This window comes from Eschrichtius robustus, chromosome 6, assembly GCF_028021215.1.
Source record: "Eschrichtius robustus isolate mEscRob2 chromosome 6, mEscRob2.pri, whole genome shotgun sequence".
Taxonomy (NCBI): Eukaryota; Metazoa; Chordata; class Mammalia; order Artiodactyla; family Eschrichtiidae; genus Eschrichtius; species Eschrichtius robustus.
In genome coordinates this window covers 75,138,036-75,154,658 of record NC_090829.1, presented here as the reverse complement: position 1 = coordinate 75,154,658, position 16,623 = coordinate 75,138,036, and the positions used below count along the sequence as shown (strand labels likewise).

Below are 16,623 nucleotides of genomic sequence, written 5' to 3'. Positions count from 1 at the left end.
ATCTATGTAATTACATGCAGTTGTAGCTTATTCATTTTCACTGCTGTGAAATCACATAAATATACCATAACTGATTTACCCATTCTATTGATGATCATTTGGGTTGTTTCTATTTTGTCAAATACGAACAATGTTATGAACATTCTTATACATATGTCCTGGTGTACTTCTACAAGTTTCTCTGGGGTATGTACCTCAGAGCCTGGAATTTCTGGCTTACAAAGTATGTGTATTTTCAACTTTACTAAGTATGTTTCAACTCCCACTGGCACTGTATGAGTGCCCCCAATTCTCTGTAGTCGGCCCTCAGTAACTGTGGGTTCTGCATCTGCAGATTCAACCAACCTCGGACTGAAAATATTTGGGGAAAAAATTCCAGAAAGTTCCAAAAAGCAAAACTTGAATCTGCTATGCACCAGCGACTATTTACACAGCATTTACATTGTATTAAATCTTACAAGTAGCCTAGAGATGAATTAAAGTATACGGGAGAATGTGCATAGGTTATATACAAATACTATGCCCTCTTTATATAAGAGACTTGAGCATCCGCAGATTTTGGTATCTGTGGAGGGTCCTGGAACCATTCCCCTGAGGCTACTGAGGGACAACTCTACTTTCTTTCTAGTACTTGGTACTGTCAATCTGTGAGAAGTACCTCAGTTTGGTTTTATTTTCCATTCCCTTGATTACTAATGAGATTGAGCAGGTTTTCACATATTTATCGGTCATTTGGAATTCCTCTTTAGTGAAGTACCAGTTGAAGTGTTTTCTCAGTTTTCTATTGTATTATCTTCTTGTTTGTAGAAACGCTATACGTATTCTGGATAGCACCTGTTTGTTGTATTTATTGGAAATCTCTTACTCTGTGGTTTATCTTTTCACTCTCTATGATTGTAGGTCATTTTTAAAAACCCGTTTTTAATGAAAAAAATCAATTACCTAGTTTTTGTAAGAAATATGTTTAACCAGTTAAAATCCTTCGTTTAACATTTCCTTCAAATAATAAAAATCTACAAATTTAGAGGAGCAAGGGAGAAAGTTGAAAGTAAGGAAATGCCTTAAATTTTTAGGACTAGTTTATGATTCTAAAATTAGTAGCATTGCATTTGATATTGCTGGCTACTTTAGGAACTCAAAATAATGTTCCTTTTGTGAATTACCATATTAACCATATATTTTCTTCCGAGCTTCAGTGGAATAACTGCTTCATAGATGAACTTAAAAGTCATATTTCACGCTATAATATGCGATAATATTAACCATCTAGCCCCCAAATACAGCCACGGTAAAAGGAAATGAACCCTAGGAAACAAATCCTTGGCCCCAACACTGCTGCCATTCTTCTAGTCTCAACATTGATTTTGTGATGATCTATGACACATCTTCTCACCCCTCCTAAAGGCACCATCCTACTATTTACCCTTCCTATTTAAAAAACAATGCCAGTACAGTTGAGTCCAGATTTTTCCCCGAAAGATCAATTTAAATCTTATTTCAGACGGCTTTATACCCAACAGCCATGATCTTCCCCATGGTCTCTGATTCTCTTTATAAAACATGTGTCTGTTGCAGGAGGGGAGGGGAGTGGGGGTGGGGAAGGACACAAGTAATCTTTTTAAGTCTTTTCTATTGTGTCAGTACAATATAAGAATTGTGCTGTTCCTCAAGCAGAAGAGAAAGGAAGAAGCATGTGGATGAGACTATATTAGAGCTATAGGATTTCTCATTCCAAACAGGAGGTAAAGCTGTAAGAGGGGAGTTATAAATGTTGTTTCCTGAGATGTGTTCTTAGCATCCCACATTGCAATTCAATATACATATTTCCACAGAAACCTTGTTATAAAGAGTAGTAGTATATACAATATTATATCCATACTTGTGAAACTAGCATACTGGGGCTGGTGGGGGGAGAGATGGATTACAGAAAACAACAGAATAAACATTATAGAAACTTATTTGGTTTGGTCTTCCTTAATGGTGGGTAATTTGAAGCCATAGATTTGTATTAAAACAAGCATGAACATATAATATAGGGTAGAATTCTTAATAAAATTCCAAGCCTTCAAATTTCAAGTTCCCTATTAAGGCAACTTCAAGTTCTATACCCCAGATCTTCTCTGAGGTTAGAGGTACTTCAATAAAAATTTGTGTCATTAACACACACACTCTTTATAGAGAGAGAGAGAGACATGTGGGAGATCACGGTTTTTAGGTATAAAGAGGTATGAAATGTGAGTTAAGCTGACTTTCATGTTTAGAAAAAAAATTACTTTTTTGTGGGTGGCCTATAAACCTAGTTAAACTATATACAATATGCAACACTGTTTCTATGAGTAACTGCTTTTGTAATTTTGTTTGTAAATTATGTTTACTTAACATTATAAAAGTTGCATATAATTTGTTAGAACAATTCCACTTCTAGGAATTTACCCAATAAGAGATAATAATGAGAGATGTAAGCAAAGAGTTATGTATATAAAGTGTTCATAGTATTATTTATAACAATAAAAAATTAGAAATAGTCTAAATGCCCAATAAAAGGGATCTGGTTAAATACAAAGATACAATTAAATACTTTGCAACCATTACAATTCTATTATAAGAAAATGTTAATAGATATGACACAATATTTCTAATATACTATGAAGTGGAAATAAGCAAACTACAAAAAGCTGATACCATGTTTTTCAATATATACATACATGCATTAAAAAAAAACTTGGAAGAATATGTCAAAACGTTCACAGTGGTTTATCTATGCAGTAGTATTATTCCTTTTTTCCTTCCTCTACCTTGTGTATTTTGTTCTTCTAAATTTTCTATAATAAATATGTGTTACTCTTACAAAGGAATTCAAATTAAATATACAGGAGTTTATATACATGCACAAAGAGCTTCTGATTCTTTGTCATCAGCTGGTTCTATGACAAAAGGACATAGAAAAAACTAGAAGAAATAAATATTTTCCCCTTGTATTTATATACTACTTTCTTATTGTAGTAAAAATTACACTCCTCAAGATGCACTGAATACAGAACAAGGAGATATTATCTCTCATCTATCAGACGGACACAGATCAAAAAGAATAAAATCAGTGGGTGCAAAGTGAAGACAACTCATGTACTACTGGTATAAATCTAAGCTGAACAACCCTTTTGGAAGTACAATTTTGCAATCTGTATTTTAAAAAAACCTAAAACTGTGCCTATCTTTTAACCAATCAGTTATATTTCTAGGAATTTATCCTAAGGAAATAATTAAACAAGTCTGCAAAGACATACGCACGAAGTTACTCTCAGCAATATCATTTGTAATGGTGAGAGTCGAAACAATCCTGAAGTGTCAAGAGGGTAAATTAAAAGACAGTATATCTATAGTGGACTACTATTAAAAATTATGCTACAGATCTATATTTTCTGATATTGTATCTCATGTAGTGAAAAAAAATTAGATGATAAAACAGCCTTTGTATGATCCCATTTTTAGAATTTTTTTAAAAAGTGAGAATGTATATTTCATGAAGAAAATGTTCGAAGATTTCAAACCAGGCTTCATTACCAGTTATCTCTGGTAAGTGGAATTACAAATGATCTTTAGTGTCTTCTTTATAACTTTTTGTTCTACAATGAGCATGTACAACTCTTAATATCCGAAGGAATGATTTTTAAGTATACTAAATTGAAAGTCTGATTAATCAAATAAAATTAGCTTCGGTGTTTTCTACTATTTTCTTATTACTAAGGCTCTTAGAAGCTTCCCGATTTCAACACATAATACTCAGTGGATGCTAAATGTGTCAAATATATAGTTAATGTCCCTATTAACAAAGATGACATGCTTAAACAGTTTTTATTAACAAGATATTATTTCTAAAAGAAAAAATTATATATCCCCTCCCAGCCCTGAGATGCTAGCAAAGATCTTGTAATTATGATTGAGCCCCCATTTGCCGCTACCTCCTCCCTTTGCCTCTGGCCTTCTCAACCATATTTAGGTGTTTTCATTTCTAGTGACCATGGTGGCTTATTGTATTCACGGACATAGAAAGACATTGCCAAAAGAAGTATGACTTATAAAATACACAATGCAGAAGAAAATTTCAATTCTATTCAAGACAGTATGCCCCAACATCACTGTCCAATATAACTTTCTGTGATGTTGAAAAAATTCTATTATTTGTGCTATCCAACATAACAGACAATAGGTCTGTCTAATGTGCTGTCCAATATGACACATGTGGCTACTAAGCACCTGAAATGTGGCTAGTACAACTAAGGAACCAAATTTTTTCTTTTTAATTTTTAAAAATTTATTTATTTTATCTATTTATTTTTATACAAAGGATCATGAGAGACGACTACAAGCAACTCTATGCCAATAAAATGGACAACCTGGAAGAAATGGACAAATTCTTAGAAAGGTATAACCTTCCAAGACTGAACCAGGAAGAAATAGAAAATATGAACAGACCAATCACAAGTAATGAAATTGCAACTGTAATTAAAAATCTTCCAACAAACAAAAGTCCAGGACCAGATGGCTTCACAGGTGAATTCTATCAAACATTTAGAGAAGAGCTAAGACCTATCCTTCTCAAACTCTTCCAAAAAATTGCAGAGGAAGGAACACTCCAAACGCATTCTATGAGGCCACCATTACCCTGATACCAAAACCAGACAAAGATACTACAAAAAAAAAAAATTACAGACCAATATCACTGATGAATATAGATGCAAAAATCCTCAACAAAATACTAGCAAACAGAATCCAACAACACATTAAAAGGACCATACACCACGATCAAGTGGGATTTATCCCAGGGATGCAAGGATTCTTCAATATACGCAAATCAATCAATGTGATACACCATATTAACAAATTGAAGAAGAAAAACCATATGATCATCTCAATAGATGCACAAAAAGCTTTTGACAAAATTCAACACCCATTTATGATAACAACTCTCCAGAAAGTGGGCATAGAGGGAACCTACCTCAACATAATAAAGGCCATATATGACAAATCCACAGCAAACATCATTTTCAATGGTGAAAAACTGAAAGCATTTCCTCTAAGATCAGGAACGAGACAAGGATGTCCACTCTCACCACTATTATTCAACATAGTTCTGGAAGTCCTAGCCACAGCAATCAGAGAAGAAAAAGAAATAAAAGGAATACAAATTGGAAAAGAAGAAGTAAAACTGTCACTGTTTGCAGATGACATGATACTATACATAGAGAATCCTAAAACTGCCACCAGAAAACTGCTAGAGCTAATTAATGAATATGGAAAAGTTGCAGGATACAAAATTAATGCACAGAAATCTCTTGCACTCCTATACACTAATGATGAAAAATCTGAAAGAGAAATTACGGAAACACCCCCATTTACCATTGCAACAAAAAGAATAAAATACCTAGGAATAAACCTACCTAGGGAGACAAAAGACCTGTATGCAGAAAACTATAAGACACTGATGAAAGAAATTAAAGATGATACCAACAGATGGAGAGATATACCATGTTCTTGTATTGGAAGAATCAACATTGTGAAAATGACTATACTACCCAAAGCAATCTACAGATTCAATGCAATCCCTATCAAATTACCAATGGCATTTTTTACGGAGCTAGAACAAATCATCTTAAAATTTGTATGGAGACACAAAAGACCCCGAATAGCCAAAGCAGTCTTGAGGCAAAAAAACGGAGCTGGAGGAATCAGACTCCCTGACTTCAGACTATACTACAAAGCTACAGTAATCAAGACAATATGGTACTGGCACAAAAACAGAAACATAGATCAATGGAACAAGATAGAAAGCCCAGAGATAAACCCACACACCTATGGTCAACTAATCTATGACAAAGGAGGCAAAGATATACAATGGAGAAAAGACAGTCTCTTCAATAAGTGGTGCTGGGAAAACTGGACAGCTACATGTAAAAGAATGAAATTAGAATACTCCCTAACACTGTACACAAAAATAAACTCAAAATGGATTAGAGACCTAAATGTAAGACTGGACACTATAAAACTCTTAGAGGAAAACATAGGAAGAACACTCTTTGACATAAATCACAGCAAGATCTTTTTTGATCCACCTCCTAGAGTAATGGAAATAAAATAAAAAATAAACAAATGGGACCTAATGAAATTTCAAGGCTTTTGCACAGCAAAGGAAACCATAAACAAGACGAAAAGACAACCCTCAGAATGGGAGAAAATATTTGCAAACGAATCAATGGACAAAGGATTAATCTCCAAAATATATGAACAGCTCAAGCAACTCAATATTAAAAAAACACCCCAATCCAAAAATGGGCAGAAGACCTAAATAGACATTTCTCCAAAGAAGACATACAGATGGCCACGAAGCACATGAAAAGATGCTCAACATCACTAATTATTAGAGAAATGCAAATCAAAACTACAATGAGGTATCACCTCACACCAGTTAGAATGGGCATCATCAGAAAATCTACAAACAAGAAATGCTGGAGAGGGTGTGGAGAAAAGGGAACCCTCTTGCACTGTTGGTGGGAATGTAAATTGATACAGCCACTATGGAGAACAATATGGAGGTTCCTTAAAAAACTAAAAATAGAATTACCATATGACCCAGCAATCCCACTACTGGGCATTTACCCAGAGAAAACCATAATTCAAAAAGACACAAGCACCCGAATGTTCATTGCAGCACTATTTACAATAGCCAGGTCATGGAAGCAACCTAAATGCCCATCAACAGACGAATGGATAAAGAAGATGTGGTACATATATACAATGGAATATTACTCAGCCATAAAAAGGAGTGAAATTCAGTCATTTGTTGAGACGTGGATGGATCTAGAGACTGTCATACAGAGTGAAGTAAGTCAGAAAGAGAAAAACAAATATCGTATATTAACGCATGTATGTGGAACCTAGAAAAATGGTACAGATGAGCTGGTTTGCAGGGCAGAAGTTGAGACACAGATGTAGAGAACGGACATATGGACACCAAGGGGGGAAAACTGCGGTGGGCTGGGGATGGTGGTGTGCTGAATTGGGCGATTGGGATTGACATGTATACACTGATGTGTATAAAATTGATGCCTGATAAGAACATGCAGTATAAAAAACAAACAAACAAACAAAACAGCTAATACTAAACTTTCATTGGGTTATTTGTATGGAAATATGTTAACATAAATGTTTCAGACATTACATGAAATTTCTAAAAATCTTATATGTTCTGGTATAATGTTATAAGTCATAATCCTAGTTATTACTTTAAAATGTATATCTCAGAAATAACTAATTTTCTTGTCAACTGCATTATTATGAACTTTCATCAAATCTTTAACTGTGGTCATTTTTAAGTCTTTTGTCATTTACAGACAGTTCTGTGTGTACTCTGATGCTATTGCAAATATGTTCCTATAAAAGGGTTTCATCTTTAAGAAATTCATGGAAAAGTCTCTGACAAGTACAGGTTTCTGGTAACTGACTGTACTGCTGAACTGAATGAATAAGCAGAACTGAATTTTCAGAACTCTAATGAAAAACTGATGAACTCATAAAAGTGCTAACAAAAGATCAAGATGAAAAAAAAAAATTAATTACATGGGACTGAGTGAACTGATGAGGATGAGTATAATTTTTGTGACTTTCTGTCTGAATTAAAAAAAAAAAAAATCCCACAAGGACTCAGAGGCAAAGAATATACAATTCAATTTTCACTGCAAAGTAAAGGAGCTGTTACAGTGGAGGATTACTGGACTGAATGTCAATATTATGACATAGTATGAGTGTGTTTCATGTTTGGTAATTGCAATCATTGTTGCTTTTGTTGTGGTCATCCATGTACAATGCTTGGTGTCAGTGTATTTATCTCTTGTAAAAATAAAATACAGTGTGTGTGTGAAAAAAAAGAAAAAGAAAAAAAGTAAAAAAATAAAAAATTAAAAAAATTAAAAAAAAAATTTTTATTTATTTTATCTATTTATTTTTGGCTACGTTGGGTCTTCACTGCTCTGCATGGGCTTTCTCTAGCTGCGGTGAGTGGGGGCTACTCTTCGCTGCAGTGCGCGGGCTTCTCATTGCGGTGGCTTCTCTTGTTGCAGAGCGTGGGCTCTAGGCGCGTGGGCTTCAGTGGTTGTAGCACGCAGGCTCAGTAGTTGTGGCTTGCGGGCTCTCGAGTGCAGGCTCAGTAGTTGTGGCGCACAGGGTTAGTTGCCTTGCGGCACATGGAATCTTCCCGGACCAGGGCCCGAACCCGTGTCTCCTGCATTGGCAGCCGGAGTCTTAACCACTGCGCCACCAGGGAAGCCCAGGAACCAAATTTTTAAATTTTAACTTATTTTAATTTTAATAACCACTTATGGCTAGTAGCTACCATATTGGACAGCACTGTTCTAGAAAAATTCACAGTACATATACTGTGGTTGATACAAAATATACATAAATAAGGATCCAAGAAAAATATGATTTCCACTTAAGACCTGGCATTCCAGTGCATATTTCCAAGACTAACAAAACCATAATTTTGTGGGTTACAGATTGCTTTTTTGAAAAATTAAATGGTCTTCAGGCACTCCTCATTCTTCTTTACATGGGAAATAAGTACCCAGTTCTTTTTTTTCCCCGCCCCCACCCCCACCCCCCGCAATTCTTGAAAGCCTTAACGCTCACGGCTTCAATAAGACTGTGTTACCTTGGCTCACCCACTACACCTCAATTTGTTTCCTTTTTTTGTGTAATCTTAGTCTTCCCCGTCTGCCATCAACCATAGGCTTTTTCCCAAAGCTGAATCCTTGGTTTCTTGTTTTCTATCTTCCATTCAGAAAAGATTTCTTACACCTTCGACTATGACCCTATTTGCCTTCTGTAAAACAGCACCACTTCACTACATAATCTTAAACAAAGTCTTAATCTTTGAGACTGCTTCTCATCTGTAAAATAACTTAAGATGGTTACTACGGTTCCTTTGGCTTTAGGATTCTCCTAATTCTAGTACAGGCCTGGTTACAAAACTTTGTTTCTGGTTTTTTCTCAGGCTGATTCCTCTTCTTGCCTTTTTAAATGCTGGTGTATCCCATGGTTGTCAGTGACCCTCTTTCTCCAAGAATCACATAAACTCTTCATTACAACTGTCTCAAATTTATGCTATAGTTCTAACTTCACTCTTAAAAGTTCCAGATTACATTTCTATTTGCTGCTACAGATTAACTAGATGTGCTACCAGACACTTAAAGGTATCAGGCAAACTAAAGAAATTGTGTAGCAAACTTCTTTGTCAGTGGCTTAGTTATCAAAAACAGAAGTTTCAGGATCAGATGTATCTGAATTTGAATCCCAGTTCTGTCATTTATTAGCTGTGTAACCTTGATCAGATTAATCTCAAGTCTCCATTTTTTCATGTGTAAAATGGGGTTAAAACTAGTACTTACAACTCATGGTTGTTGTATGTGCATTTTATATATACAGCTTAGTACAATACCTGGAATATGCTAACAGCTCAATAAATGTTCGCTACTATTATTATCAGTAGCATTACCACCTTCCTAGTCCTACAGGTTTAATAGCTCAGTCAACTTGATGCATTCTGTCTCTTTAAAAAAAAATAAATTCGGTCAGCATTTGTACACTTTTATTTTCCAATGTGATCTCTGACTGTTTTTCATTCCTGGATTGTTATTGCAGCCGGCCAAACAAATTACTAGATTTTTAATGCTTGCAGGTTAGAGTCTCTTCTTGTTTTTGTTTCCACTATATTAAGTAGCATAATGCCTTATGCATAAAGTTTTGCTATTATTAGACAATTCAAATAATCTTTACATCTATTTATTCTATTTCATTAGATCCCTTAAGTTCTTTGAGGACAGGGAGTGTCTTGGTTCTCTTTGTGTATCTACACCTGAAAATCCCTTAATCAATAAATGTTTGTTGAATGAATGACTGTTGACTACTCTCCCTCTCTCCAAACCTATCATCAATCTAGCTGCCTCAAATGCAAAAGGTAGCTCTCATATGCTCTAATCCAACCATTTATTCTGACCAAGCTGACCTCCCCACAACTTCATCAAGAGCAGTCTCACTGTATTAGTCAGGACTCCTATTTTGTTTCAAAAAGTCTACTCAGAATAAGCAATAAAGGGAATTTATTAGCTTGCATAATTTGAAAGTCCAAGGATACCACTAACTTAAGGCCTGGCTATTGATCCAAAAGTTCAAAGGTTACCAACAGAACTTGGCCTCACGCTTTCCATCTTTTGGCTCTGCTTTCAATTTATTGGCAAGCTCCAGGTTCACATTCTATTCTTTCAGCAACCCCAGGGTTCAAAGCATGCCTCTTTCTCAATAGTTCCAATAAAAAATTAACACTCTCATGTGCTGACAGGAAAATGTGCCTATCTCTGAACCATCACTGTTGCCAGAGGGATGGACTACATTGACTGGCTAACCCTGAATTATGTGCACACCCTGTGTCGGGGTGGGATCCATTCCACTGCCCGGAATGGCCTTCCTTCTCATTTCTGCCTCCCCAAATCCAAGCTACATCCTTTCTGCCCCCAAAAGTCTTTCAGGATTTCTTTTAAGATTTTCCTTGTTCCCTGGATCAAGTAACTCATTCCCAAATAAATATTTCCCTTTTTCTAAAGATCTACCTTTTAAAACAAACAGGAAGGAAAAACCTCAAGAAAATGCTGCATGATGAATTCTAATCATGTCAAGTTATAAATGAAATGGGTAATATGTGCTGTTTCTTAAAATGTAAGGACAGCAGCTCTACCAGATACATTCTATACATTAGGAAAGAACAGACTGTGTGGCAAGTTTAATATAACGTTCAAATAATTTTTTTGGCTTTAAATTTTCTATAGGGCCCAAACAAAACATTTTAGCCAACAAAAGTTGGGTCTGAATTCAAAGTACCCTGTGTAACAGGTAGTATATGGTTTTGGAGTTACCTCAAACAGGATTTGAGTTAGGCTCAAATCCTGGCTAACACCACCTTCCTTGGCCTTTAGCTACAGGTCTTCGAGCAAATTATCTTTCTCTCCAAACCTTGGTTTCACTATCTGTAAAAACAGGAATGGTAATATCTATCTGTACGTAAAGAGGCTGTGTGGCATAGTGGAGAGAAAAGAGTAAGATGGAACCGGGCTGAAATTCTACCACTAATATTATTTATATGATTCTCTCTGAGTGACTCATCTGTAAATTCTGAGTGATTCCTCATTTGCGAATGAGGGATAATAATATTTAATCCATTGGTAGTTAAGCATTTAACAAGGCAATGTATTTTAAACACCTACCAATGAATAGTAAACAGTGAAAACCCTATCAGTGATGTTATCCATATCAAATCACCTGTTTAAAATAATTCAGAGAATATTTCAGTATTTTTGTACTCACCAAGGTCTGCCAAAAATTTCTTACACTTAATAAGTGATATTTCTAACATGTTAGAAATGAATCTAGTCTAATAGGTTATAAAGTACCTTGTAATCTTTTTCTTCCCCTCTACACTTTTTCTGGCCAGATAAAGTGTCGACCAACAAAAAATTTGGTTTATAAAGAAACTATCAAAGTAATAAAAATAAGTGTGGATAATAACAAATTAAAAATTCAGGGCATAGTAAGGGAAAAATTCATTGGGATTACTTATTATTCTTCATAAATGCCTTTGGGTTTTGTTAGTTAAAAAAATATTTCTTAAAGGCAAAACACACTCTGGTCCTAGAACTATTTAAAAGCAGGTAAGACAGTGAGCTAGATAAACTCCTGTAATCAACGTATTATTTAACTCCACGCTTAATGTACTAATACTGAAATGACTCATGCCCATATGAAATCACTATGCTATCCATCTCCTGACCAGTCATATGCCATATAGCCATCTCCTGAACAGAATCGCGAAATCTGGGGTATGAATGACAATTTTAGATGTTGTCTCTCAGAATACATGCAAAAGGCAAGTGGTTGCTCATATTTACATCAGCAAGAAAATTTAATCTTAATGTCGTTCACTAAAAAATACAAACTATATTCAGTACAACTGTTTCCAAAAAGAGATTAAACAAATAGGTATTTGATTCCTTCCATTTTACACTAGAGCAAAAGTTTCTTTGGAAAGAATAGTTTCTTGAAGTAGTGTTAACAGTTTTGCTTATCTTTCTAAAATGAGTGAATCATATGTAATACTTAGCAATCTTTAATGAATGCACAAACATAGGAGAAGTTAACACCTTAGGAAAGGTATATGAAAATAATTACATCATACCACACTATATATAAGGGGATTGACTCTGTTTTTAATCTACTCCCTGAGAAAGCTATGCTTTAAACACAAGAGAAACATATTATGTTGAACACCTCAGTCACCAGACATTGTTCTCTACAACTAAGAAAACCAAATAATACCTCATTTATTTTCTTTTCTGTGTTAAAAAAATATAGATAAGGCAAACTGATGTTTGTTTTTAAAAAGCATTAAGTACAGATACGGTAGGCAACCTATGCATCTTTTCTAAACAGTTTTCTTCCTTCAACTTTCTTTGAGGGGGCCTGAGGAAAGAGGAAAGGAGTGAGAGTCTGAAGGTGAGCTCTCGTTATTTTTTGCAAGTACATTTGGTAAGTCACCTAGACGAAGGGGAGAAAGAAAAGTTAAAGCGTTCGGGTTCACACTAAAAACAACAACTCTTGAAAAACACGCCTGTGCGGGAGTCATGCTTTCCTGACAATGCAGCGACCAATGCGACTCCGATTAAGAGCGCGCTACAAACCTAAATCTTAGTAAAGTCAATCTGGCATCCCCAGTACGAAAGGGCCTGCAAAACCCGGGGCGGAGCAAAGGTCTACCTCAGCAGCGGCACAAGTTAATTTTCTAAGAGAGTAAAACACTCCCCATCAGTCCCCTATGGCCCTCTTTCTCAAGAGACGCTGCTGTCCGCCTCGCCCCAGGCTCGGGGTCTGGCCCGCAGGCCCCAGGGCTGGGTGGGTTGGGGCAGTCGGCTTCTCCCCGGTACCCGGGTCCAGACCAGGAGTAATGGGACCCGTTAACGTAAAGACCCGCGATTCTCCGCATCGGCTGCGGCGGCCTCTGACCGCGCCCCGGGCCTCCTGTTGGCAGGGATACCCCCCACCCCACTCACCCGCCCGGGTGGTGTCCGTCAGGTCGTGGTTGGCCGCTCCCCGGGGAAACTCCCTCAGTTTCCGGCCGCTCAGGCTCAGCACCCCGGTTACCGCCGCCTCCTCCAGCGCTCGGTCGAGGGAGCGGCTCCATGAGCCCGGGCCAGGACCAGGGCCTGCCCCGGAGTTCGGGCCGCAGTTAACAACGGAGAGGTTACCTCCCGACGCTACTGGGCCAGAGTACTCTGCAGCCGTGGCCACAGCGACCAAGCCCGCGGCCGCCATTTCCCAGCCGACAACTCTCCGGCCCGGCGGCTCAGCGCATGCGCGGCCAGATGATGGGTGGGCGGGGAAAGGGGCTTACAGACCCCGGACGGGTCCCTTGACGGGCAGGGCTGCGGTGCCGCCCCGCACATCCAGGCGCTGGCCTCCGCCCACGTGAGGTTTCCAAGGGAAATTAAAACGGAACTCGCAAATCTGGAGCAGCTCCCTACTCTAGGCTCCCAGCAGCCTTTCTAACATGCCTCCACAAAAAAATCTTCCAGACAACGCGTCTCACCAGAATTTCTCTACCTTCCTTCCTCAGCACTGGAGGATTAGAGTAAATATTAAGGCTTAACACCGTTGCTGCCAGAAACTTTGGCAGTGAGAGGAGAAACGTTCGACTTCTGTCATTCTATAAGCCAAATGATCCTAATGGAGACTTGTGGATTTATTAACTATTATTGCCTGAGGGAAAAAGAAGTGTTAACCTGGCCCCAAACTTCATAATTCTCATTGAAAGGGTTGTATAAACCTTCTTCCTTGTACAAAATAGCTTTATTAAGGAAAATAAAACAAACACCTTAGATAGTACCTGTTCTTTAGGCAAAATTTTATTGTTGAACAAAGCTGGGTGAACGGCATTGAAGTCTAAAATTTTAGTTTGGAACCAAAATTGAGGAAGAGAAAATGATCTGACCATAATCTACATGTGGGAAATATAGAACTGAAGAAATAGTTTAAAAAAAAAATCATTCAGTTACTGAAAAAGTAGAAAATACCACTCCATTTGATTAAAAATTTTCTTTAAATTTTTTGCCGACGCCACGTGTCTTGCAGGATTTTAGCTCCTTGATCAGGGATTGAACCCGCACCCTCCACAGTGAAAGAGCGGAGTCCTAACCACTGGACCACCAGGGAATTTCCGCCACTTCATTTTAAACCAATTAGACCTCACATATACTGCAACCAGTCTTCAGCATATTGTTTCTTTCACACATTTAAGCCGTTCCTGCTAAATGACGTAAATTTCCCCTACAATCAATCAACCAGTATTTTCTGTGGGAAACAGACTGTCAGTTTTTCCTAGATTATTATGTAATTATGAAATCCAGACAAATAAGCCAATTAGAGATTAAAACCACAAAAAGGGCTAAATTGAAGTGGTGGGGATTAGCCATCAGAATTCAGAGAAAAGGAATCTTGTACGTCGAATGAGGTTTTGAAACAAATCTGAAGGAAGGGTGGAAGGTGAGAGTAATACTCTAAATTGAAAGGAGTATCAGCATGAACACATCCAGGTATGATTTACAATGGTTCTTGTGGAGAACACTGCCACAGGCCAAAAAGTTCATGTCAGAGAGCAAAAGAAAATAAGGTGAGAGAGATCCTGTCCATCATTCAAGGTCAACCTCTTCAATGAAACCTTGATTAGCACTTCCCGAACTCCTAAATGGAAGAGACTGTAAAAATGTTTAATCTCGGTGCCAAAGCTGACTAGTATTGGTTGCTCAGAGTTCTGTGAAACTTTTTTTAAAAATTATTTATTTTTGGCTGCGTTGGGTCTTTGTTGCTGTGCGCGGGCTTTCTCTAGTTGTGGCGAGCAGGGGCTACTCTTTGTTGCCATGTGCAGGCTTCTCATTGCAGTGGCTTCTCTTGTTGTGGAGCTCTAGGCGCACGGGCTTCAGTAGTTGTGGCATGCGGGCTCAGCAGTTGTGGCTCACGTGCTCTAGAGCGCAGGCTCAGTAGTTGTGGCGCACAAGCTTAGTTGCTCCGCGGCATGTGGGATCTTCCCGGATCACGGCTCGAACCCGTGTCCCCTGCATTGGCGGGCAGATTCTTAACCACGGCGCCACCAGGGAAGCCCTGTTCTGTGAATTCTTTATACTGTGCTCTAGTTTCTTCAGCGACAAGTTCCACAATCAATGTCTCTTATGAACATGGTCATCCCTGGCAAGTAACATTTATCCAATGCATGAGTTGGTTTTTGTTATTCTGGACTCCTAAAATTGTTCTTTTACTCTTAGACTTTAAGCTATTTAAAGAGCAGGTCCTCATTTTATATTTTTTAGAGCTATTTCAACCGCAATAATTAAAAGCATAACCATATATTCCATATTAATGTTACAATGCTATAGAAAGTTGCCAGATATTTAAAATGCACAGATGTCATCTATATTTGATTACCTATTACCTTCCACATTTACACCAAATTCTTCTGACAAATTCTCTATAATATGGCCTCATTCTTCCTAACTACCTGCACATCTCATTATAATTACAACATACCATGCTAATCCTGGTCTCTGAACTTCTGACCAAGTTTATAGACTGATGTTACTTTGTCTAGCCAACTAGATTTTAAGGTCCTTAATATGTTAAACTCTATAATTATCTTCCATATCCTAGGCTGAGTATATCAATAGGAGTTTATGTGCTAATACAGCAGAGGAGGTTAGGAGAAAAAAGAATTACAATTTTTGAGAACAGTGTCTCATTAAGGCCAAAATATCTGTAGACATTAAGTCTGTAGATATTTGAAGGCCAAAACAGAGGCCTGTGGATACAAGAAAAATGAAGATGCTATATATACACTATTATCAATATATGAGAACCAGTCCTACATAAAGGCTGGAAGAAAAGATAGATCAAGAAGTTAATTTTGAGCCTTCTAAGGATTCGTAGTTTCATCTACAAAGTAAAGGTAGAATATGAGGGAATTCTCATCCTACTCCCTCAATATTCTACATAAAGCAAGGGACAAGATCATCTTGTGAGAATGAGGTATAGGAAATGGAGTCATTGTAGGGAATTCACCAAAGAGTCTAGTGATGAATAAAAGAAGTGATGAGAAACAGTTGCAAAAGGGCTGTGAGCAAAAGGGATACAAGGATTTATAACTTATTCCACTACTGCTCTGTGGTCTGGAAGCAGGAGATGAAAAAATAGGCAATGGGGGTTACTGAATGTTAGGAATAATAGAGAACTTCCCTGCTTCTTCCTGTGTATTTTACAGGCTGGAAGTTTACTCATTGAACACTAGGGACAAAAGTTTCACTCCAATCTCGGTAACTCTCTCCAGCTCTGCGTTTCCCATCATGCAGAAATAAAGTCCTTTCCCTGCTTTCACTCACTAGAAATATATTATGGCTACTCCTTTAAGATTCCACTTTATAAACTCAAAGCAGTAGGATTAAAATCTTGGCCAATCCCATTCTCTTCAAATATAAAGCACAG

General features: G+C 37.4%; 1 protein-coding gene across 8 annotated transcripts in view; it reads right to left on the bottom strand.

Annotated features, from left to right (window-relative positions):
- The window catches only part of LRCH3 (leucine rich repeats and calponin homology domain containing 3), a 113,248-nt gene extending 99,824 nt beyond the window's left edge, over positions 1-13,424 (bottom strand). For all 8 annotated transcript variants that reach the window (XM_068546558.1, XM_068546561.1, XM_068546554.1 and 5 more), the window contains exon 1: positions 13,149-13,424. In XM_068546558.1, the coding sequence (XP_068402659.1) occupies positions 13,149-13,410 (262 nt within the window). In that variant the 5' untranslated portion in view covers positions 13,411-13,424. The remainder of the gene's footprint in view (positions 1-13,148) is intronic.
- Between the last annotated feature and the right edge of the window lie 3,199 nt (positions 13,425-16,623).